The 22,976-nt window shown below is 39.3% G+C and overlaps 2 protein-coding genes across 3 annotated transcripts in view; one reads left to right on the top strand and one right to left on the bottom strand.

Annotated features, from left to right (window-relative positions):
• LOC140739834 (insulin receptor-like) overlaps nucleotides 1-22,976 on the top strand; it is a 217,277-nt gene that overhangs the window by 119,132 nt on the left and 75,169 nt on the right. For both annotated transcript variants that reach the window (XM_073068421.1, XM_073068422.1), the window contains exon 3: nucleotides 20,313-20,634. In XM_073068421.1, coding sequence (XP_072924522.1) covers nucleotides 20,313-20,634 — 322 coding nt within the window. The remainder of the gene's footprint in view (nucleotides 1-20,312; nucleotides 20,635-22,976) is intronic.
• LOC140739836 (peptidyl-prolyl cis-trans isomerase-like) lies at nucleotides 21,562-22,295 on the bottom strand. Its single transcript, XM_073068424.1, is given in 2 exon segments — nucleotides 21,562-21,934; nucleotides 21,937-22,295. Coding segments are annotated over 2 exon segments (495 nt in total). The 5' UTR covers nucleotides 22,270-22,295; the 3' UTR covers nucleotides 21,562-21,772.

Consider the following 22,976-nt stretch of genomic DNA (forward strand, 5'->3'; position numbering starts at 1 on the left):
TGACCAGCACTCTGGTTCCTCCGCATGCCACCAAGGTGGCTGTACCATTGACCCTTTTGGATTCATCTGCCACAGACACCGTCACACGCCCTGCTGCCGGCGTCCTCGTTGGGTGCAGCCTTTGCCTGAAGAGGCATAACCTACAAAGTAGCAAAGGCATGCTTACCTCCTTGACTTAGCTAGCCACGTTCCTACTACTAGATCTAGTCTAGTAGTGTACCGATGGAACATCACCTTCACGGCTGGTCTAGACCTGCCAGAGAACAAATCTCCGCCGTACTTCGCGACCCCACAACATAATTGTTTAAAACAACCCTAGTTTATGGGCCCACATTGCACTTCAAAAGGATCTATATGATGCCACGTTGAAATTTTCTTCCTTGTTGTATAAAATTCTGGCTGTCTTAGATTTCTCCCTCTCCTCTCTGTAGGGGTCCTGCGTTGCTTTGTTGTGATACTGAGGCTGCAGAATAACCACATCCCCTTCCGGTGGATAAGATGGTTGGTTGGTGGGATGTAATGTGTAGTTTTTGTTTAAGTTTTTAAAGTTTCAAACTTAATATCAAAGCTATTGGAGCTGAATTTTAAAACCAGTGTATGTAGATTTTGATAGTTCTGACAGCATCCTGAAACAAAGTAAAAGTGATCCATCTTTTGTTGGGCATACCTCAGAATGACCGTGCACAATTGGTATAAATTTGTAAACACCCTTTTGCCATTGCCACTAATGTTCATTTTGGTGTTGGAATGGTGAATGATAATAGGTCAGTTGCAATGCAAGCATTGTGAGATGGTAATGAAGTGAGGGTGCTGTTCATATGAAAAGCTTCAGAAATGTGAAAAGATGACTTGCTTTAAAAAGTTTTAATTTTTAAAATAACAGCCTGTTACAGTCAAATATGGAGGTTCCAGTAAAATGTACACCTTCATTATGCTGCTCTGAATCAGATTTTTCATATTTAATTAAAATCTTTGTATAGCGTATGCTACCTTCATTGTAACTTAGAATAACTTTGCATGTCTTGCACTGTACTGCTGCCACAAAAGCAATAAATTTCACGACGTGAGTCAGTGATAATAGGTGTGACTGATTTTATTTTGCCTGCTTTTGCTGTTATGTTGCTTACAAACTTCATTTATATATCCTCTCTAACTCCTCATCCTTAGTCTCATTTGCTCTCGCCTCAATCTCTGCCTTGCCTGCTTTGAGCCCATCGTGTTGCTTCTGAATCTGGCCTTCCTCCTCTTAGCCTTCTCCACTGATTCATCTGTTCTCACGCTTTCTCGCAAACCCCACTCCAGCCACATACTGAGCCTCACCTACTCATCAGCAATATCTTCAGCCTTGCCTGCTCTGACAGCTTCCCAAAGACACTCAACCTCATCTCACCAATGTTCCCCTGCCCTCCCCAGTCTCACTTTCTCTCAATCTCCAGCTGTTCAGGTTACAGAAATTTGCCCTCACAGAATTCACAAACCATTACCCAATCTAGTTATGCACTAATTTATACTAGTATACTGAAGTTTTTGAAAGAAAATAGCAGACGAGTATCTGATGAAGAACCTGCATGGTACCTTTGCGGTCTCTAATTGCTCCAAAGCCCATTACAAAGAATAAAGTGATTACAAAGTATTGCTACTGTTATACAGGCAGCCCCCAGGTTACGAATTAGTTCTGTTCCTGAGTTCATCTTTAAGTTGGATTTGTACATAAGGCAGAACAGGTACATCCGGTATTATTTAGTGTCAGTCAAAGGTTTGTCTTAGTATATAGTATATATTTTACCTTTCTGAGCAGATAAAACACTTAAGAAATGTATGTATTTCAATAATTAAACCACTGCATTGCTTAGTAATAATTGTAGCTTTCATCGGGGCAGGGCCTTTCACATGCTCCATTATTCTCACTTTATCCTTTACCTGTATCCTTTAAAATTGTTCCGATCGTTGACCAACTGTAGCCTAACACTTTTCCAATGACCGATGATGTTTCACCTCTTTCCAATCGCTTTATTATTTCCATTTCATTTTCAATCGCAATCGTTTCCGTCAAGGGAACAGAAAACTGCAGATTCAGCAGCAGCCACGGGTCCTCTGCTCCACCGGGTCCTAAAATCCACCTGCACTGAGACAGGTTAAATGGGACAAGTGGGGGTAGTGCTGACTGGAAAAGGGGGAGAGTCAGGGTGAATCGTGCTAAGAAATATTTAAGCCAAATACAAAGTTACGCACTCAACACAGTGTTAACGGCAACGACTTAAAATGGCGGACGGCGTCATGATCCAACTTAAAATGGCGGACGGCATTCTCCTGCCTCCGTTCGTAAGTATGAGTTGTTCATAAGTCGGATGTTCGTAACTTGGGGGCTGCCTGTAATGTAAAAAATCTGCTAGCCAATTTTCATGGAAAGTTCCCATAAATCAAATTTATTTGTATAGGTTGGAGAATAAATATTGGTTTTTGTCAAGGTGAGCTGTTCTGCTCTTGGTGAAATAATACCATGGGATCTCTGCCCAGACACGGGGATAACATCTTCAACAAGAGAATCTGCAGATGCTGGAAATCTGAGCATTTTGAGCCAAACCCCTTCGGCAAGCCAGTCCTGCTGAAGGGTCTCGGCCCGAAACGTCAACTGTACTCTTTTTTTCCCCCTAGTTGCTGCCTGTGCAGGATAACATCTTAGTTTAACACCTCATCAAAAAGACAGCGCCTCTGATAGCGCAGCACTCTGCTTACCCATGGTAATGTTGCCAAACGTTGATAACTGATCCAGATTTGTGCACTAAGTATGTTTACTTGGTTGCTGCACTGGAAAGGTACAGGGTTTGCTGAGTTGTATCTCGGCATTAGGCAGGGAAGAAATGGAAAAACATACAGGATAAGCAAGTAAGATAAAGTAAATGACTTTGCATTACCTACAGTTGTTTAGCAGTTGGGGCATAGTGATAACAGAGGCTCTCTTTGAAGTGGTATCACCTACAGGTGCCAACATTGTAAATTCTGAGCAACAAATTAAATTACACCGTGAGTTTGACATCAGTAGGTTTCAGGAGTTGAGACACTTTAGTCTTGGGTATGCTAGCAATAAAATGGGTGTTTGAGGGATAATTTGTGGCTGAAAGATATTGAAAGAAGATGTAAGAAGTAACCGTTTCACTTCACAGAGAAGTAATTTGAGGATATGGATTTAGGGTGAGTTCTAATGCATTCATTTTTAAAAATCCAGTTTTATACTATGTTACTATACCAATATTTCCTGCCCAAATGGGGATTGTATTTGTTATAACATTGAAAAATGAACTGGATTCAGATTAAAGAGGAAACATTGCAGAACTTTGAGGAAATCCCAGTGCAGAGGTACCAGTTAATAACCTCTTTCAGTGGTGGCATAAGCATAATGGGCTGATAGGTTTTTGTGTGGTATGCTTTTATGATCCTACAAGACCAGTGCTCTTTGTATTCAGATGGTGAGGAAGAGGCATACAGGAGTGAGATGGATCAGCTCCATTTGTACTTAGTGGCACATGAGAATCAGAGTTAATATCATTGGCATATGTCATGAAATTTGTTGTTTTGTAGCAGCAGTACATTGCAATACATAATAAAATCTATAAATTACAGTAAGTATATATAAAACATTAAATTAAGTAGTGCAAAAAGAGAGGGAAAAGTACTGAGGTACTTTTCATGGGTTTGTTGTCCATTCGGAAATCTGATGGTGGAGGGGAAGAAGCTGTTCCTGAAATGTTGAGTGTGCATCTTCAGGCTCCTATACCACCTTCTGAATGGTTGAAATGAGAAGAGGGCATGCTCTGGGTGATGGGGATTCTTAATGATGGATGCTGCCTTTTTGAGGAATCACCTTTTATAGATTCCTCAAAGCCAGAGAGGCTAGTGTCCATGATGAAGCTAGCTGAGTTGACAACTTTCTGCAGCTTTTTCCGATCCTTGCAGTGGGCCTTCTATACCAGACAATGATGCAACCAGTTAAAATGCTTTCCACAGTACATCTGTAGAAATTTCCGAGTGACTAGGTGACATCCCAATTCTCCTCAAACATCTAAAGAAATGTAGTTGCTGTTGTGCCTTCTTTGCAATTACATCATATGTTGGGCCCAAGATAGATCCTCAGATGTTGACACCCAGGAAAATAAAACTGCTCACACTTTCCACTTCTGATCCCTCATTGAAGACTGGTGTTTATTTCCTCAATTTCCCCATCCTGAAGTCCACAATCAATTCCTTGGTCTTGCTGACTTTGTGTGCTGTGACACCACTCAACCAATTGATCTATCTCACTCCCGTATGCCTCCTCCTCACCATATGAAATTCTGCCAACAATAGTTGTGTCATTGGCAGACATAAAGGTGGCATTTGAGTTGTGCCTAGCCACACAATCATGGGCATAAAGAGAGTAGAGCAGTGGGCAAAGCATGCATTTTTGAGATTGTCGGCAAGGAGGAGATGTTATTTCCAATCTGCACGGACTGGTCTCCTGGTGAAGAAGTCAAAGATCCAGTTACAGAGGGGGAGGTATAGAGGCCCAGGTTTGGAGCTTGTTGATTAGAACACATATAATCCTATATGGAAATCTGGGGGAAAGAAATTGCAGTAAGCCCAATCTTTGCATACAACAGTCACCACTTGTTGATAGTTTGTTCTCAGTCAAATCCATGGCTGCTGCCAAGAAGCAGTCTGATTTGTCAGGACTTGCCTGAATTTTCTTTATTACAACCAAGTAACCTGATTGCTTATAAATGAAACATCTTTCAGTTTTTCACCTCGCGACTTTTAATGAATATCCTTTGGCCTTTCTCCTAAAAACAGTGTGGTGGGAGCCAGATGGAATCTGCAGTCCCTCCAGGCAGGCTGTTGAATTGATGAGTGGACCACAGGGGGATAACCCAGCTTTTTTGGGTTTCCCATGCAGGAGGATTCCAGCATAGAAACCATGCAAAGTACTAATTAGACTCTGGTACAGTTCAAGCATCGTTACCATTGTGGAAGGCTGCTCGGTATTTTGATTAGGTTTTTGAATGCTGGTTTGGCTGTGGAGCAATAGGATGTACGTTTGTACCCTTGAGGAAGCTTGAGTTATTGGATAATGGCAAATCTGCTAACCACTTGCTGAATCAAGACCACGGTAGCATAATGGTTAGCACAGTGGTCTATGGTGCCAGCTTTAAAATCGATCGGAGTTCAATTCTCAGCACTCTTTGCTGCTCTGTGTAGGAAGATTGTACGTTCTCTAGGGGAACGTGAGTTTCCTCTGGGTGCTCTGATATCCTCCCACATTCCAAAAAAAAACATGTACAGGTTGGCGTTAGTAAATTGTAGGCATGCTATGTTGACATCAGAAGCATGCTGACAATTACGGGCTGCCCCCCAGCACATCCTGGACTGTTGGTCATTGTCGCAAACAAAGCATTTCACTGTACGTTTCTATGTACATGTGACAAATAAAGCTAATCTAATCTAATCTCAACACATACATTCTTCATAATAGCACGGTAGTTCTGCAGAAGTCTAGCTCCAGAAACCAGGGTTCAGCCCTGACCTGAGGTGCTGAGGGTGCAGAGCAAGTATGTTAACCCTGTGATCGCAAGGCTTTCTGCCAGCACTCTGGTTTGCTCTACATACTGTTAGGTTAATTGTTATTGAATCTTGATTCTAGAACAGTAATTGTAAAATAATCAAAGGAGATTTAATGGGTATGAGAGTAAGTTGCAGTGGTGCAGTAAAATAAAGGTTAGAATATTGAGACAAATGGGATTGCTTTACTGAGGGCTACCAAGGACTTAAATGCTGAATAACCTGCTTTGTCGCATTAAGGAAGGAACGTTGTTGTCTTGGAGGCAAGTAATCATCTTGCAGTTGATAGAAGGCAGAGGAGTAGGTTATTCTTGAACATTCAATCTAAAGTACATTTCTGCTGGCTGAGTAAAGATACTAATGGTTGGCAGAGGCCCCTAGCAGGTCGCAGTCTGCCTTTCCAGTCAGTGGATGGTACGGGAGGACCAAAAGAGGGGCGATTAAGAGAGGGGCATTTTAAAGGGAGATTATTTCGAATGCAGATGATCATGTGGTCTGCGTTTAATCGTGAGCAGGTTTTCCCTGCGGGGGAAAAAACTTAATATTCAAATCTGTGCATCATACTTTGGACATTAGACAGTTCGATTTTGTCATGCAACCTTTTCATCATATACGGCACAGAGATGAAGGATGCTAAAGGGTTAATTGCTATGATTCACGCAGAGATGGGAGAAGCCTTTTGAGGGCTCCTACCTCAAGCTCTGAGCACATTGGTTAAGGTTGAGGGCGGTTCTCTTGTTGAGCCTGTTTCCTGTTATGGATTAGTAAGGATCGGAGCACCCTCTTCGAGCGGTTTAATCGCTCTCGCCTTTTGTATAAACAGCTTTGATAGGACTTTGATTTGAACGTAAGGCTGGAGTATGACGCATGACTGCCCCATGCCTCCCAGCAGCAAAGAGTAAGGCGAAAGAAATACTTTGCAGACAGGCAGTTCAGCAGTCACCTGGACTGGTTGGAAAAGGGTCCACGTTGTTTGTGCCTCAGTCAGGCTGACCTAGCGTCACATGATGGGAATTTTTCCCTGATACACTCTTCATGTCATCGTATCATTCGGCTACCGCTATCTCAAAGAGCAGCTTGATTTTAGTAGCTTTGTCAAATTGTGCATCTTTGCTTCTTCCCCATTTGATTGTGCTGATTTGAGTGCGGGGGTGGGGTGGGAGGAGGAGGAGGTGGATTGTGGGCTCTTTATTTTTAATATAAAACATTTTTATTATTTTAACTCCTGAATAATCAGCATTTTTAACTGCATTACATGGCTGAAAGAATAAGATCCCCAAAATATTTGTTAATTTCAGCATTCCTATTCATATGGTAGCAAAATACACAGCACGTAGATGTTTGGCTGCCTCTTGAATGATTTCAGTGACTGAATTTGTTGTTTTAATCGGGACATATTTGGCTTTGTTCCTATACCTAGCTCACTGGCAATTTCTAGTTTCTTTTCAGTCACCATATATCTCTGAGACTTGTGTTTTAATTTTGTAAGTTTAATTTGTTGTGAAGATTGCTTGATCATTGTTAATGGGCTTTCCTGTTATTAAGCGTAATGTAACTTTAGTTTACTGTTACCCTGATAGATTTCCATTATTGTTGGTTCTCTCCTAAACCAAAGAATGGGAAAACAAAGAATGTATAGTGTTTCTCATAACTTTAGAGAAAGCACCTTACAGCAAGATTGTAATTTTTAAAGTGCAGTTACTATTGTCATGAAAGAAATACAGCAACAAGTTTTACAGTGCGATCGGTAACACTATGGATAAACATTGGTAAAACCACTAGACAGAGAAAACACTCAATATCATTGAAATAAAACCAGATACTCTCTATCATCCACCTGAAAGCATAGCAGAAACCTCACCTCATTGTTTTATCTGAAATGAACCTGTCTGCACTGTTCTTCCAGTGCTGTGTAGTGCGACACCACATAGGATTTGTTTAAATCTCCGAAGGGAGACCTGAACTGGCAGTCTTCTGGCTCAGAAACTAAATATTGCATATTTTTTAAGCAATATGTTTCTGAATTGAGAGAGACCCCATAAATAGTTTGGTAATTAGACCAATAAAATTGGTCGAGGCACATTTTTTGGGAGCCTGTCAAGAACAAGGCTTGCACATCTGAGGAGTGGAAAATGCCTGTGTGTGATTCTTTCCAGAATCATGAACCTCTCCCAAAAACTTGTGAGAATCTTCAGCTGTTCACTATGTACTACCCAGTGTTGGCAGATTATGGGCAAGTTGATGGGCCATGGCAGGATTTATGCTTAGGGAGTGAGAGCATCTCACTTAGCATGTACAGTGATGCTGAGCAAAAGAAGCCTCTGTCATTTTGCATTCCTCTTTAAAAGCAGTCTGTCACCTTGTGTTTTTCTCCCCAACCCATGGGGGTTTCTCTAAGATGTATAATGGCTGAGATTCTCGTGCTGCTTTTTGAAACTCTACCATATATTCTGACAAATCTTTGTCAGCCTTAAACTTTCTCTGCAGTTCATTTCTGAGTATCTCCAATATTTTCTACCTTTGTCTCAAAGGGATGGGGATCTCTGCATATCACTGCCTGAAAGGCTGGCGGAGAAAGACACACCACTTTTCGGAAAAAAAAAAGAATCCCATGAGCTACATGAAGAGCCATAATCTGCGGAGCTATGGAGCAAGTGTCTGGAAAATGGGATAAGCTAGGACCTGATGGTCTGGATGCTTTCTGTGCAATATAGTTTTATCTTTCAGCAACAACATCAAGTAGTAAATCAAGCTGAGCTTCTTCAAAGGATCTGATAGTTTTACTGCAGATTTTAAAAAGATGAGTGTGGTGTTACCGAGAATAAATGACATATGAAGCATGCTGATACCTTCAAATTGTAACAGCATTAATAAAATATTATTAAGACAAGGCAATGGAGAAAGTAGTTCAACAGAATCAAAGGTTTTATGCTATGACAACATTTAATCTTAAGCTCAAACATACAAAAAACAGGACGGATGCATTCCATATTTGATGGCACTATTTAAGGATATGGAAGTAACAGAAAAGACCCCTAGGTACTTCTGCGCACTTTTTATAATAAGACTTTATGATGCTAGAGAGAGCATTCCTGTCCCGTGAGAGAATGATGTGCAGTTTAAGTGGATGACCAGAGAATGGCTGAAATATATATAAAAAGAAATAATAAATTTAAAAAAGCTCTGTAGCTAAATTAATAGATATGATCTGTGAAGTTAATGCCAGATGCAAACATTTTCCTAAAAAAAACATGTCCCTTCCCCACCAAACATTAAACATTAACTTGAAAATGGTTGACAGAGCAACAAAAGGAACTATCTGAGCAATAAAAGAACTCTCCAAACAGCTCGAGAAACTGTTGAAATCAAAACTGTGGGGTTATTAAATACTTTTAACCCTTTTGTTGATTTAATCTTTTTGCCAAAGGGATAAAAAAATCTCAGATTATAAATCATTGTTCAGTATTGTTACAACAATTTCAATAAAATATGATGCAAAGCAAAATATAGTGGATTCTAGTTAATTGGGACTAGTACATTTTGGCCCAATTAAATAGCAGTCCTAACGAGCCCAGGTTTCATTAAAATTGTTAAAAGGTATATTTTAAAAAAAGACAAACTACCATTTAACTGAATAACAATTTATGTATTTAAATGAAATACAGAACAAATCAGAGCACTACCAATACCTCTACTATAAAACTGTTGTTAGTTTTCGATGGATACGGACAGAGGAATTCATCTGTCATGTTATTTTGATTGACTTTAAATGAACAAAGTCAGTGCAGACAATGACCTGCCTTCATACAATGATTTAGACAACTCCATCCTCCAAATCTTCATTTTAAGATCATTCAAGATCATTATCAATACCTTCTTTATTCCTAACTTGTTGAAGTAATTTCATCGTGTAATGTTCACTCCCAGCCATTTCTTGCATCTTCAAGCCTGGCTGCTTAAAACTGCGGTGAGCAAAATAGTTTTGAATTGCCTTACTCCTTATTTCTTGCCAACTATCAGTGACAAAAATCACTGCTTTTAAACACAAACACATGTAACTGATGCTATTTAAAAGCTGATTGCTTTGAGCATGACTTAGTGCCTCACAGCCACACAAGAGCACATGACTGATGCTAGTTAGAAACTGTTTTGGCAAACCTGTCCCAATTAAGTGGTATATTGTCCCAAATAAACAAGGGGAGTCTCAGTTATTTTCTCGATTTAGTTTTTGTTCTTTAAGAATTGTCCCAGATAAACTGCTGCCCCGATTAACCAAAGGACCAATTAACCATAATCCATTGAATATAACATCTCCATAATAAAATGAAAGCACCAAGCAAGAAAATTGAGAGTTCTCTGAAACCGATACAGCTAGAACCTAGTCAGATGCTCATTTCTTCCATTTCCAAATATAGTGAGAATTTCCAGCTCTCTTGCTTATTGGGTGGGTCACGGTTGAAAATTATTCTGTCCACATCCATTGCATATGAAAGCAGAAGTCATTATTTTATAATCTGATCAATATTTATTTTGTATTCAATATTATTAATATAATCTGCTCCTATAACTTTCCTGAGTAGGAGATCCTCTGTATGTGGCTGCTTTGTTCTGCGAGCTATAATGATGAGCACTGTCTTATGAATACTTAGTTGTGAAGCAAATGCAGAGTCTGGAAGTTGTGAAGGACATTAAATATAATGATATATGAGTACTATATATTGATTATTAATTTAAAAAATATATATTCTTTTTAATTCATAATCAATAAATCTTATTACCATTCCAGAAAGTGCATTTTCAGCTACACCATGAATAAAGTTGTGATGTTGCCATCATAGTTTTTGTTTATTGGGTTCAATGCATGGACTTGTGTGTTTACTAGCAAATAACATGGTAAATTAGTGGATTTCATGTTTGGGAGCCATAACAAAGTTGCAATGCATAGTTTAATGAAAGTCTGTCTACTCTTCGCATATTATTCTTATTTTCCCAGAAGATGTATTTGTGTCCACTGATTGATCAGGCACTTTATTTTCAAGGTATTACATATCCAAGGACTTAAGTCATGCATAAATAGAGAAATGTGTGAAGACAAACTGATTTATCACTTCACCTTGGGCAGACACATTAGGTCTGCCTTACTCCCCAATTAGAACAAAACTAAGGTCACCTTAACCAAGGTTAGTATAGCCCTGACTTGTGAAGGTAGCAGCTTGACATTTGTTGCGAATGATACAATACTTCAGCTGTATCTAGGATAATGTGGCAATAGGCAATTATTGGTGTAGTCTCTACTCAATCTCTTTCTTGTTCTGTCTTTCTTGCATCCTTGTTTTATGGTTTTTTGTTTTATTTAAGCTACTCTTTCTCCATTAATTTCCTTTTCCTCTCTATTGTTTTATTCTTTCTTCGTTGTGGTCTCCCCAGATTTTCTCATAATCCTGTGGCTTTCTTCTTTCTCTTCTTCTGTCCATTTGGTATTTTTTACTTTTCCTTCTCGCTCTTTTTTTCCTCTTGCCCTCCCCTCACGAGGATGAAAGTAACATTAAGGAATGCATTGTAAAAGTCAAGATTCCTTACTTACTGCAATTTTGTAATTTCCTTTGTGACCAACACACGACATAAACTTTTGAATTCCAGATTAAGTAGCATTGGTGGGGGTGGCAGCTGTTGCTATCAGGTCAGAGTAGTAAAAGAGATTGAATTAATCCTTGTCCATCTGGTGACCTGATATACATAGAATGCTGGCTCAATTTTTGGCCCACAATCCTATATGGAAATGTCATGTTGATTGGAATTGCATTAGGCATGAAGGAATGTTCTAGGAATTGCTGTAGTGTGGAATTCCAGCAAGAGAAAAGGAGAAGTTAGAAAATGACAATGAGAGACTGTGTGGAGACAGGTCCAAGCTGCTTTAAACAACGGAGTGAAGTCATCAAAGGATCATGGAGACAGAAAAGACTGCTGAAAACTGGAGTCCGGATGAAGGGTCTCAACCTGAAAAGCTAATTGTCTTATTTCCCTCCATCGATGCTGCCTGACCTACAGAATTTCTCAGTGCTTTTGAGTGTTTTATTGCAGTTAGAGGTTTCTTTCAACCAAATATGCTTTCAGTTTGGACACATGATGTTGGAATCTGAACCAAAAAGCAAACTGCTATGGGAACACAGCGGATGAAGCAGCATCTATGGCGGCAAAGAGATGGTTGGCATTAGGAGTTGGCATCCTACATCAGTTTTTTATGTCTTCAGTATTAATGTTTGAATGTTTATCCCTGCTTCTGTCACTCTGATCATCTTAATTCCATTTTCATTCCTTTTAACTATTTGCAAGGAAATGAATGAATAAACTCCAATTTTATTTTCAAAAGTAAAAATTAAACTTTCTCTTTTGTCCCCCATGAAAGCAAGTCACTTGCCTTATACCTAAAACGTGTGATTGAGGGGGGAAAAAAGTGAAAGTTTAATTCAAAGAACAATTATGAAATTTTGACACTCCAGAGCACTACCAAGAGAGGGCTGAACTTCAGTGTTGCCATCCCTTGAGTGAAATGCTAAATTGTGACAGTATCCAATGTTTATTTCTTAACTGCCGTCACTGAAACAAATTATCTAGTCATTTAAATTTGCTCTTTGTGGGAACTTTGCAAATATGGGATACTGCAGTTCTTTAAGTTACAGCAGCAACTGCATTTTGTTTGTAATTTATAAAGGACTTTAGATAGATAGATAGATAGATACTTTATTCATCCCCATGGGGAAATTCAACTTTTTTTCCAATGTCCCATACACTTGTTGTAGCAAAACTAATTACATACAATACTTAACTCAGTAAAAAATATGATATGCATCTAAATCACTATCTCAAAAAGCATTAATAATAGCTTTTAAAAAGTTCTTAAGTCCTGGCGGTAGAATTGTAAAGCCTAATGGCATTGGGGAGTATTGACCTCTTCATCCTGTCTGAGGAGCATTGTATCGATAGTAACCTGTCGCTGAAACTGCTTCTCTGTCTCTGGATGGTGCTATGTAGAGGATGTTCAGAGTTATCCATAATTGACCGTAGCCTACTCAGCGCCCTTCGCTCAGCTACCAATGTTAAACTCTCCAGTACTTTGCCCACGACAGAGCCCGCCTTCCTTACCAGCTTATTAAGACGTGAGGCGTCCCTCTTCTTAATGCTTCCTCCCCAACACGCCACCACAAAGAAGAGGGCGCTCTCCACAACTGACCTATAGAACATCTTCAGCATCTCACTACAGACATTGAATGACGCCAACCTTCTTAGGAAGTACAGTCGACTCTGTGCCTTCCTGCACAAGGCATCTGTGTTGGCAGTCCAGTCTAGCTTCTCGTCTAACTGTACTCCCAGATACTTGTAGGTCTTAACCTGCTCCACACATTCTCCATTAATGATCACTGGCTCCATATGAGGCCTAGATCTCCTAAAGTCCACCACCATCTCCTTGGTCTTGGTGATATTGAGACGCAGGTAGTTTGAGTTGCACCATATCACAAAGTCCTGTATCAGTTTCCTATACTCCTCCTCCTGTCCATTCCTGACACACCCCACTATGGCCGTGTCATCAGCGAACTTCTGCACATGGCAGGACTCCGAGTTATATTGGAAGTCTGATGTGTACAGGGTGAACAGGACCGGAGAGAGTATCTTTGAATCATCTTGATGCTGCAACACATGTTGTTTACATGTAACTTTATTTTAAAATCCTTATTCCCTTTTACAAATATTCATAGGGTCCTGATTCATCCAAAGTACTGCAAGTTGTAATAGCCCCAGTTTGCACTTGTGGTAATGAAAGTTCAACTAATTGTCTCTGCTTTCTGGAAATTTTCCTTGACCATCCCAAAAGCGTGTATACGGTATTAATCATAAATACGGCATACGGTATTAATCATAAATTTGCACAGTGGCTGTTCACTCCATGGACTCCAAGCCAGCTTGCTCCTTTCCCATAGGCCTGAAGCTCTGTGAGTACGTTTCTAATTTCCTTTTTTAAATCTGAATTTGATTCTGTTTCTATCACCTTGGCAGACAGTTCCAGATCATAAGCACTCTGCAATTTAAAAAAAAACACAGCTTTTCTTCACATCTTATGCATTCTGGTCAAAATTTTAAATCTGTATCCCAGTTCCTGAATCATCTGCTAATGAAAACAATTACTGTCTACTTTTCTAAACCAATGATGCTCTTGTACACCCTTATTAGATTTCTTCTCAGACTTGTGGGTTCCAGGGAAAACAACCCCACCTTCTCCAGTCAACCTTGCAGCTGAAATCTGTCAAGCCCTTGGGGATGATATATTTTACAAGCCAACAGATCAGAAACAATAAAAGACAGGGGAAATAAAGTGTTTCAGTTACTGACACCCATGTAAGATCATGTATGAAATGGTGTCACTGGATTTAACATTTCTATTAATTTAACTCTTTGAGTATGTTGTTGGTTCTTTTTCTCTAGTTTCTGTTGATTCCACCCAGCCATCTGCTCTTGTCCAGAAACAAGTGTGAAGAAGAACAGAAACAAAAATAATTTGGTTTTAAAAAAACTCCCTTGCCTGTTTGTTTTACTTAAAATAATTTCTGTCAAGTTATTGTTATCTGGTATTGGAATGGGCAGGGTTGTTCTCTAGAGTTTAGATTAAAATTATCATAACTCAAGTATAGTTGATCTTGAGAACCTATCTTAGTTATTATACCATTGGCAGCCCTGTTTTCAGCTTTCAAGGCTGTAAATGTGGAACTCCTTCCATAGAAGTCTTCATCTATCATTGTCTTTATTTTTCTCCTCTAAGAGGTTCTATTCAACCACATTTTTCATGTGAAACAAATTGAGATATTTTCCATACTAAAATTGCTATTAAAAGTGAGTCACTGCACAGAGTTAATATGTAGTGGAACTTTGAAAAAATATTGCATATATTAAAGCAAAATAATTTAATACACCTTGCCCATGGTGAGTCAGTACATGAAACTGGTGGAAGTTGCATATTTCCAGCCCACCACCATATGACCCTTAACTGATTTCAAGACTTAAAATCATGGCCTTTCTAAACTTTATTTTCCAGATGTTGTAGCCTTATAGATCAGCACTACAATGTGATCTTACTGACAAGTCTGGCATCAAGGCTAGAGATACCAATTGGCGAGTACAGGCCCCAGTGAAGAATTAAGTTCAGGATACTTTGTAGACCTGAAATAAGAGAATTTCTCCATCTCAGATCTCAGAGTGTTATTGGATCTCTGTTTATAAATTGCCATCTCTGGCTACTATCCAGGGACTCAGACTGATTATCATGGAGAACCTGACGTGTTAAATTTATGAGGCCCTGGTGCTGTTTAGCTGAGCTTCCATGACTTGCCTTTAAAGCTTGAGAGCACTGATCTCATTCCATTCTTTGAGGTCTCAAGCACAATGCTTGTTTTCAGTTGACGTCAAAGTACAGGTGCAGCATTTATATTGACACTATAAAGTACGTATGTGGGATCATGTGTCAGATAATTTCCCTCTACATTCATTCTTAAATCGTGTTGATATGTGTATTTAGTTGACAAGAAAGACTTCTAAGTTGGATCACCCTTTGACTTATAAGGTGCCATTGTTCTTTGACAGTGTTGGCATATTGTAACTACCCACCCACAAGAGGATATTTATATTGAAGTTTTATTTATTGCCACATTTACACTAGGGACATCTCAGAACGATGCATATATTGCAAAACTTTATTTTTCCAGTTCATAATTGGTTATAGAATCATTGGAATTTCCAATACATGAGGCCATTTGGTCCATTGAGTGCATGTTGGCTCAATGTTATGTGGATGAACAGTCATTTTGCATTGGGTTCTGTTCCAAGCCACAACAAGATAATTGACAAAGGAACTATTTTTTGTGGTCATGGAATCCTGGAGAAGAACAATAGCTTGGACTTCAAAAAAGTTCTTTCTATTTAAGTAGGGCAATGAGTTCATTTGCACAGAGCTGAACAGAAGACTGAACCTTTATTTCAGAAAGATAGAACACTTCATGTCATAAATGGTTAAACAAATTCTGAATAGCTGCCTCTATAACTTTCCTTAATTCCTAACTTCCGGTTTGCATTAGGACTTCTGTTGCAGTGTGTCAGAGTCACCCAGATCAGAAAAGCCCACAGGTTAGTCTGCTGTGTTTCTATTTTGGCAGCAGTCAGTGATGTATTTCTCTGAAATGTATTTGAGGGATGGTGGGATTGCAGAATGAATCACCATGTTTACTACTAAATGAGTTCAAAGGAAACTTCACACGGGAATAGATGCAGATAAGATCCAGGTTGGGTTTGCCAAGATACCTGTTCCGAAGCTCTCCCAATTCCTCCTTAACTTTGTGTGGTACCATGTGTCTCTGTGCCACATCTGTTGTTGGAACCTTACTCCAGCAGATATATCATACTTTCATCTCTAAGTCATAAGACAGAACTTCACATCACCAAAATAACAAGCATAGTTTTTTTGTAAAAGGGATGTTTAACTATTAACTATATCTTTTGCTCTTCAGATTTTAGCTTTTTTAAAAAAAAACAAATAGCAAGATAGTTATAAAAGCAAATAAACATAGTGCAGCGTGATAGATGGTCTGCTGGTTCAGAAGTTACTGAATGTCTGCCCCCTGTATCATTCATTGTGGTGATTGATATTGGATCATCATCTTATGCTTATGTTTGGAACTGCTCCTAGTTATAGAGCAATGACCAGAATAGTTTAGTGGAGTGTAGGGCCTTTCCCAATATAAGTGGCCAGCCACAGCTTCTACCGCCTGTGATTCCCACCCTTAGGCTCTCCATCTGTCAAAACAGTTGCCGTTTTGGAATGTTCATGAGGCCTTTTACATTTCAAATTAAAAAAAATATTAAATAGGTACGGATTTTAAATCCAGTTAAAACATTTAAACTTGGACAGGTTGAGTATTTTTTAAAATTTCATTTCTCCCATTCGTTTTCATAGACACTACTGGCTCCACAGATTCATCCATCAGTGAGAGCCAGGAAATCTGTGGACATTGGCACTGTAATGCTTTATTCCATGAGGAGTCTACCAAAACATTGCAGATATTCTGAGCTTATTGTCCTGCTGAGTGTAAAGCTATATCTCAGCTTACATTAAGAACAGCCAATTACAGATTTGTCTTCCAATGGTGGACCTTCATGGTGGATCTGTTCCAATATAGATGTTGTACTTGGTTACGTCAAGTACTATTTGAGCTAACTGAATAAATAGTGCACAAGTACTCAGGTTGAGGATATCATGAAACTTGGCAATCGTGGATAGATTTATTGTTGCAACCCTGCAGGACTTTGAAGTTTTATTAGCACTTCATCTAAATGCTGAGAACTAGTCTCTTGAATAAATCCTGCCTTCTCCATAACTTTTAATCACTTCAGTTCTCTCTTCCTACCCCATCCTATCTTTGCCATTTGTTGTATAAACAAAATGAATGTGGATCTCTCTACCATCTGATTTTCAGGTAGTTTGTAGTAATTTCAGGGCTTTGCAATAGTCCTGTTGAAATGCGTGGCAAGTAAAATCAAGAGAAATATGTAGCACATGGGTGATTTGATGAGGACTGTTGAAATCATTGCCCAACGTTTTCCTCTGTCCAATAAAACAATTCTCAAGGCAGTATTTAGCATTTGTTATAAAACACTGTTCTAATTTGGAAATATATTGCCTTTTCTTCATCATTGTTAACTGAAAATTCTTGTGGTGTGCTTAAGGTGAGACATTTGTGAAAGCACAGTTCTTTCTTTGGTGTACTGTACTTTTTTAAATTCTCTCCCATTAGATTATTTGATTCCCCCCCCCCCCCCTTTTTGCAAATTGATGATCACTTGTTGAGATTGTAGTGTGAAGCTGCCTTAATCTGAGTGGTCACTCTTCACATTGTAGCGAAGGGAGAATGTCAGGCAGGCTGTTTGATCAGGATTAGCATTATGGCTAATAGAGTGCTCTTCTGCCTGCTATCCTTGACTTCTGCCAGGTGTAACTAGATAGGGATTAAGTATTATGAACCCTGTCTGATCCATTCTTTTCCTTCCCTTTTAAAGCAGTCTGACCCACTGGCAGACTTCAGCCTCCTCCCCAACTCCACCTCCCCTCAAAAAAACACTGTTGTTGCCTGCGGCTTTCTTTAAAGTTGGCAGCTAGTAAATGTCCTGGAATTGCTGCTGCTGCTAACTGTGAATTGCCAAGCAGACTTTGTGGCCTACATAAACCAAACAATCTCCTTTGGTCAGAAGATCTGGATGTGCACACTAATAAAAAGCATAACCCAATGAAACCACAAAGAGGATCACGCCTCTGTTTTATTTTCGAAAAGTACAAAAATCCCTTAATTATAGTATAACTCTTACTAAACAGATTGCTGTTATGTGATATTTGTAACCTGCAATTAAATCTCCAGATTATACCCTAGAGCAGTGTTTTAACAAAGAACTTAGTATTGTAAGTTGCAGATATATTTAGATACCTGCTGCAGTATATGCTTCTGCCGTGTGCATCCATGCATGTACTATGAATTCTGATAATTTAACATTGTCCTCTGTTCACATAGGTGGTACTTGGCAGTGAACTAAACCGTCACATAAATGTGTCACAGTTGGGCAATCTCAAGCCTGTGATTATCACTGCTGTTGCTAAATTTTGTGTGTACATGATGCTGTGTGAGCTATAGATGTATTGTGCCACTTCTCAATCAGTTCACAAGGAGGGCGCTGTTAGTGTCATAAACAATAAAAAAAAACAAATTTACGCATGCCCTATTTTTAAGAGACTCATTTAATAAAGGACCACAAATAGGATATATCCTTTCAAAATAATGGAACATCCTAAAATAATATTAATTTATATGTTCCACAAATTGAGATGGGTTTTTGATACTCCCTCTTCATGTCCACAAATAAGTATATAATTACTGGGGAATGACTGAAATCACCTCTTGTAATGTCTGGGCATTCCAAAGTATTTTACAGCTCATGAACCACTTTGCAAGTATATAGCTTTAGAAGGTGGCAGCTTATTTGTGTAAGGCAGGCTCCCACAGACAGCAATCTAATAACTAGCTTTGGCAAAGCTAGTCAGCTGATTAAATGTTGGCCTGTACACTGGACAGAACTCCCCTATCCTTTCAAACACTATAATGGAATCTTTTACATCCCTCTGAGAGGGCAGACGAAGGCTTAGTTTACCGTCTCGTCTGGATAAACTACAGCTCCAGCAGTGCACTGTTCTCTCAACATATCTTTTGTTTTTACGCAAATCTCAGCAGTAGAGATGTGAACTTGCTGACTCAAAGGTGAGAGTGCTATCCAGTGAATCATTGATGGTGCAATAATCAGGAGCAATGGTTTTACTGTCCTCCTTCAATATCCTTTATTCCTTCCAGTGCAGATATCCTCCTGCATCCTTTTAACCCCAGATCTGGCCATTTCATTAAGTTCAAAATTCAAAGTAAAGTAAGAGTGAGTGAGTGTGTGTGTGTGTATTTTAGCTATTGCGACCATAAATTCTTAATTTGTAGCTTCTCATGAATAATTTGTTGTGCAAGAATAGTGCAGAATTCCAGTGGACTCTCATTTAGATTAACATACTCGAGCTAGATGGTTTGATCTCGTTGTTTCCGTTTCCATGTCCACGTTCCAATGGGGTCTTGAATTAGATTGTATCGTTAACATCAAGTGTTAGGCAGGAATTCCAGCTTTTGAATTCTCAGCCTGGTTATACACTTTGGTCTTTGTGCAGGGCTTGATCCCACGTGTTTTTTTTCAAATTATTTTTATGGGTGTCACTGGCAAGGTCAGAAGTGATCACTTATTCCTGATTTAAATTAGAGCGATGAGTAATTCAAAACAAACAACAGGGTATGATGTGGCTCTGTGTTGACAAGACTGTCATGTCTGTCTGGTTGCAGAATTGATAGTAAAGCATTGAAAAGTCTGTACAACTTGGTTTAAAGTGATGTGTTACAGTTTCTGTTGACTTGAAAATTTGAGTTTTTGAACTTCAGATCAGGATTTGAGTTTTTAATTTATGAGATGATTGTTCTGAGGTAATACAGCATTGACATTGAACTTATCTATCACTACCTAGAACAGTGCTAGAACTCCAACAGAAACTTGAGTAGTGCTCAGGATAAGATTTCTTTTGGCCCCTGTCTGCAGTCTCCTCCAGCTCTGCAATCCTCAAATCTGTGTTCCTTCATTGCACCCCTGGTTTCCTCTATACCACCAACATTATTGGCACCCAGGTCTTAAACTGTGCCAATTCCCTCTCTAAATGCCAACCCCTCCTTTTGCTTTTCCATGTCTTTCCCAATCCTAAGATGCTGCTTAAAACCTTCCTTAAACCACTATTGGCCTAATGTCTCCTAGTGTGGGCTGGAGTCAAATTTTGTTTGATAGCACACCGATGATAACTCTTTAAGGCATTTAACTCTTTATAAGCATTCTATAAATACAAGTACTTATGCAAAGTTTCAAATGATTAAATGAACAAATTAGCTGGTTGTTATCTGTGCTGTTAGTGGGATGTTGCTGATTTAGAGCAGCTGCTGCATCTGCCAACATAACAAACAAAACATTCATTATATGTGGGAACAGCGGCAACATGAAACCCAATCGAATGCAATTATTTTTAATATATTAAAGCTTGTATTTTTCCCCCTGTTTTGCAGTTTGCCCTTCTGAGTGCCATCGGAAAGCTTGCACGCCTAGTGGTCGCTGCTGCCACGATGAATGCTTAGGCAGCTGTACAGAACCAGGCAATGCGGCAAAGTGCGTGGCATGCCGGCACTACTACTACAAAGGCAGGTGTATCCCTGACTGCCCTCCTGGCACCTACAGGTTTGAGGGGTGGCGCTGCGTGAACTTTTCCTTCTGTCAAATGCTACGTAATGAATGCAAACCTTCCAAGGAGACTGAATGTGTTGGTCACGTCATCCACAATGGCGAGTGTATGGCAGAGTGCCCATCAGGATACATAGTGAACACTACCAGGTAAGAGCATAGTAAAGTGTTAAATCGTGAAATCAAATTAAGCTGAGTGCCTGGGCTGCCTTTTTTATGATAAGTTAAAGCAGAAGCAATCCCACATCCTTGGTGTGTATTTTATTTTAAAATTTAATTTTTCTGCCATGTTGGAAGTAGCAGAATTAATATTTTCACAGCAACTGTGTGGAAGATCAAATGTTCATCTCTGCTGTGCCTTTTACAAGCCTTATGAAAGTTTGTTTTGAAAGTGCATTTTCTGTTATATAGGAATTTGCTGTAGCAGTTAATTCAATACATCTTGGTTAGGGGTTTTCATAATCGGGTATACTTTTAAAATTCAATTTCTGCAACAATACCCAATTTTCAGTGCTGCATGTTTAACTACGATAGTGTTTTTTAATATAGGAGTTAGAGAATATTTATTGAAGGGTTATATCATTAATGTGGTGTTTGTTATATTCTCAGTGGCCACATTTATATCGATCCGGCACTTTTCCAATGTTCCAGGCTTCCATTTTACAGATTTCATAAGAAAATACATAAGAAATAGCCCTGGCAATAAACCATCTGACCTTTCATGTCTGCTTCAGCATTCATCAAGACTATGGTGACTACTTCACTACCATTTTTGAACACTATCACCCAAATATCTTGATTCCCAAAATATTCAGAATTCTTTTGATCTCAGTTTTGAATGAGCACAGTGATTCAGACCCCACCATTTTTGATGCAAAGTATTCCAAAGGTTCGTTACACTTGGTGAAGAAAAATTTCTTTACCTCAGATCCAAGTGGCCTACTCTTTATTGTCAACTATGTCCTTGACTTCTAAGGGTAATCATCCTCCCTGTATATATCCTATCAAGCCTTCAACAGTTTTCTTTTTTTTTGGTGAGCAAATGTACATTTTATTTGAATGAAGTGTTAAAATAAACGTAATTCCATTATACCTCATGAAAAAGTTAAAGGCTAAGCACTGCCACAGATCACTGAAAATTGATGGTTCAGGCTCCAACCTGGGCAAAAGCCTCAGGTAACTTGGAAATGTACGATTACACAAATCAACTTGAGATTTGGATTTTGCCACCTTCATAGCAACGTACCAATGGAAGAAAGACTGAGCAGCCACCGTAGGAATGTTCTCATCACATTGTTCCACAGTCAAGAATGCCAACAGTAACACTTGTCTTTCCACTCTGCGATCCCTTTGATTCCATTTGATTTATGACATCCATGCCTTCTACCACACGGCCAAACACAACATGCTTTCCATCCAACCAACTAGTTTGGGCAGTACAGATAAAAAAAATTGTGATCCATTTGTATTGGGCCCAGCATTTGCCATTGACAGTATTCCTACTCCTTCATGTTTGAGTATGAAGTTCTCATCTGGAAATTTGTTACCATAGATGGATTTGCCCCCTGTGCCATTGCCTTTTGTGAAATCTCCACCTTGGCACATAAAGCGGGGAATTATTCGGTGAAAAATTGATCCCTTAAACCCCTCACCCTCTGGCTTGGTACAAAGCACACGGAAGTTCACTGCAGTTTTTGGAACAACATCGCTCCTTAGCTCGAATACAATGCGGTCCACTGGCTGTTTATCAAAACCAATGTCGAAGAAGACGCGAGGGTTGCCCATTCTATTTTTTACCTCTCTCACCACTTGGTACTAACCTCAACCGAGCACACTGCTAGGAGTGCTAATTCCCCTTCAACAGTTTTCTAAGTTTAAACAAAGACCTCTTCTCGTTGTTCTGAACTACTAAATAATATAGTCCTAGTGTACTCAACTCTAGTAATATGACAAATCCACCCACCATCCTTGGAACCAGTCCAGTGAATGTTCACTGATCTTCCTCCATAGAAGTACATTCTCTTGGTAAGGTAACCAAAACTATGCGGTATTTCATGTGCACAAAGGCATTAGACAATTGCCTTTAAGCTTCTGTACTCCTGAAATGAACTCTCTGCATATAAAGGCTAACCTGCCATTTATCCTTCTAATCACTTGCTATATGTGCATGTTGGTTTTCAGTTACCTGCATATAAGCACCCAAACCTCTTTAGAAAATAACCCTACCCAGTTTTTCACTGTTTTGTTATTTTGCGTGATTCTACATTATTCAACATTATAGTCCATTTGCCATGATCTTGCCTGCTTACTCAGCTCGTCTACATTCCTCCTGAAACATTTTTTCAGCTGGTTCTTAACACCTTGAAGCTGACTACCGCGGTATCCACCTAATTCAGTACTGTGCACTCTGCCATTTGTAGCATGACACTAGTGTAGGCTGTTAAAAGTAGTCTGTTAGGTGTGAAGTCTCCTTCCCTTCACTGCAGAGGGTG

The sequence above is a fragment of the Hemitrygon akajei genome, chromosome 16 (genome assembly GCF_048418815.1).
Source record: "Hemitrygon akajei chromosome 16, sHemAka1.3, whole genome shotgun sequence".
NCBI classification, from domain to species: Eukaryota; Metazoa; Chordata; class Chondrichthyes; order Myliobatiformes; family Dasyatidae; genus Hemitrygon; species Hemitrygon akajei.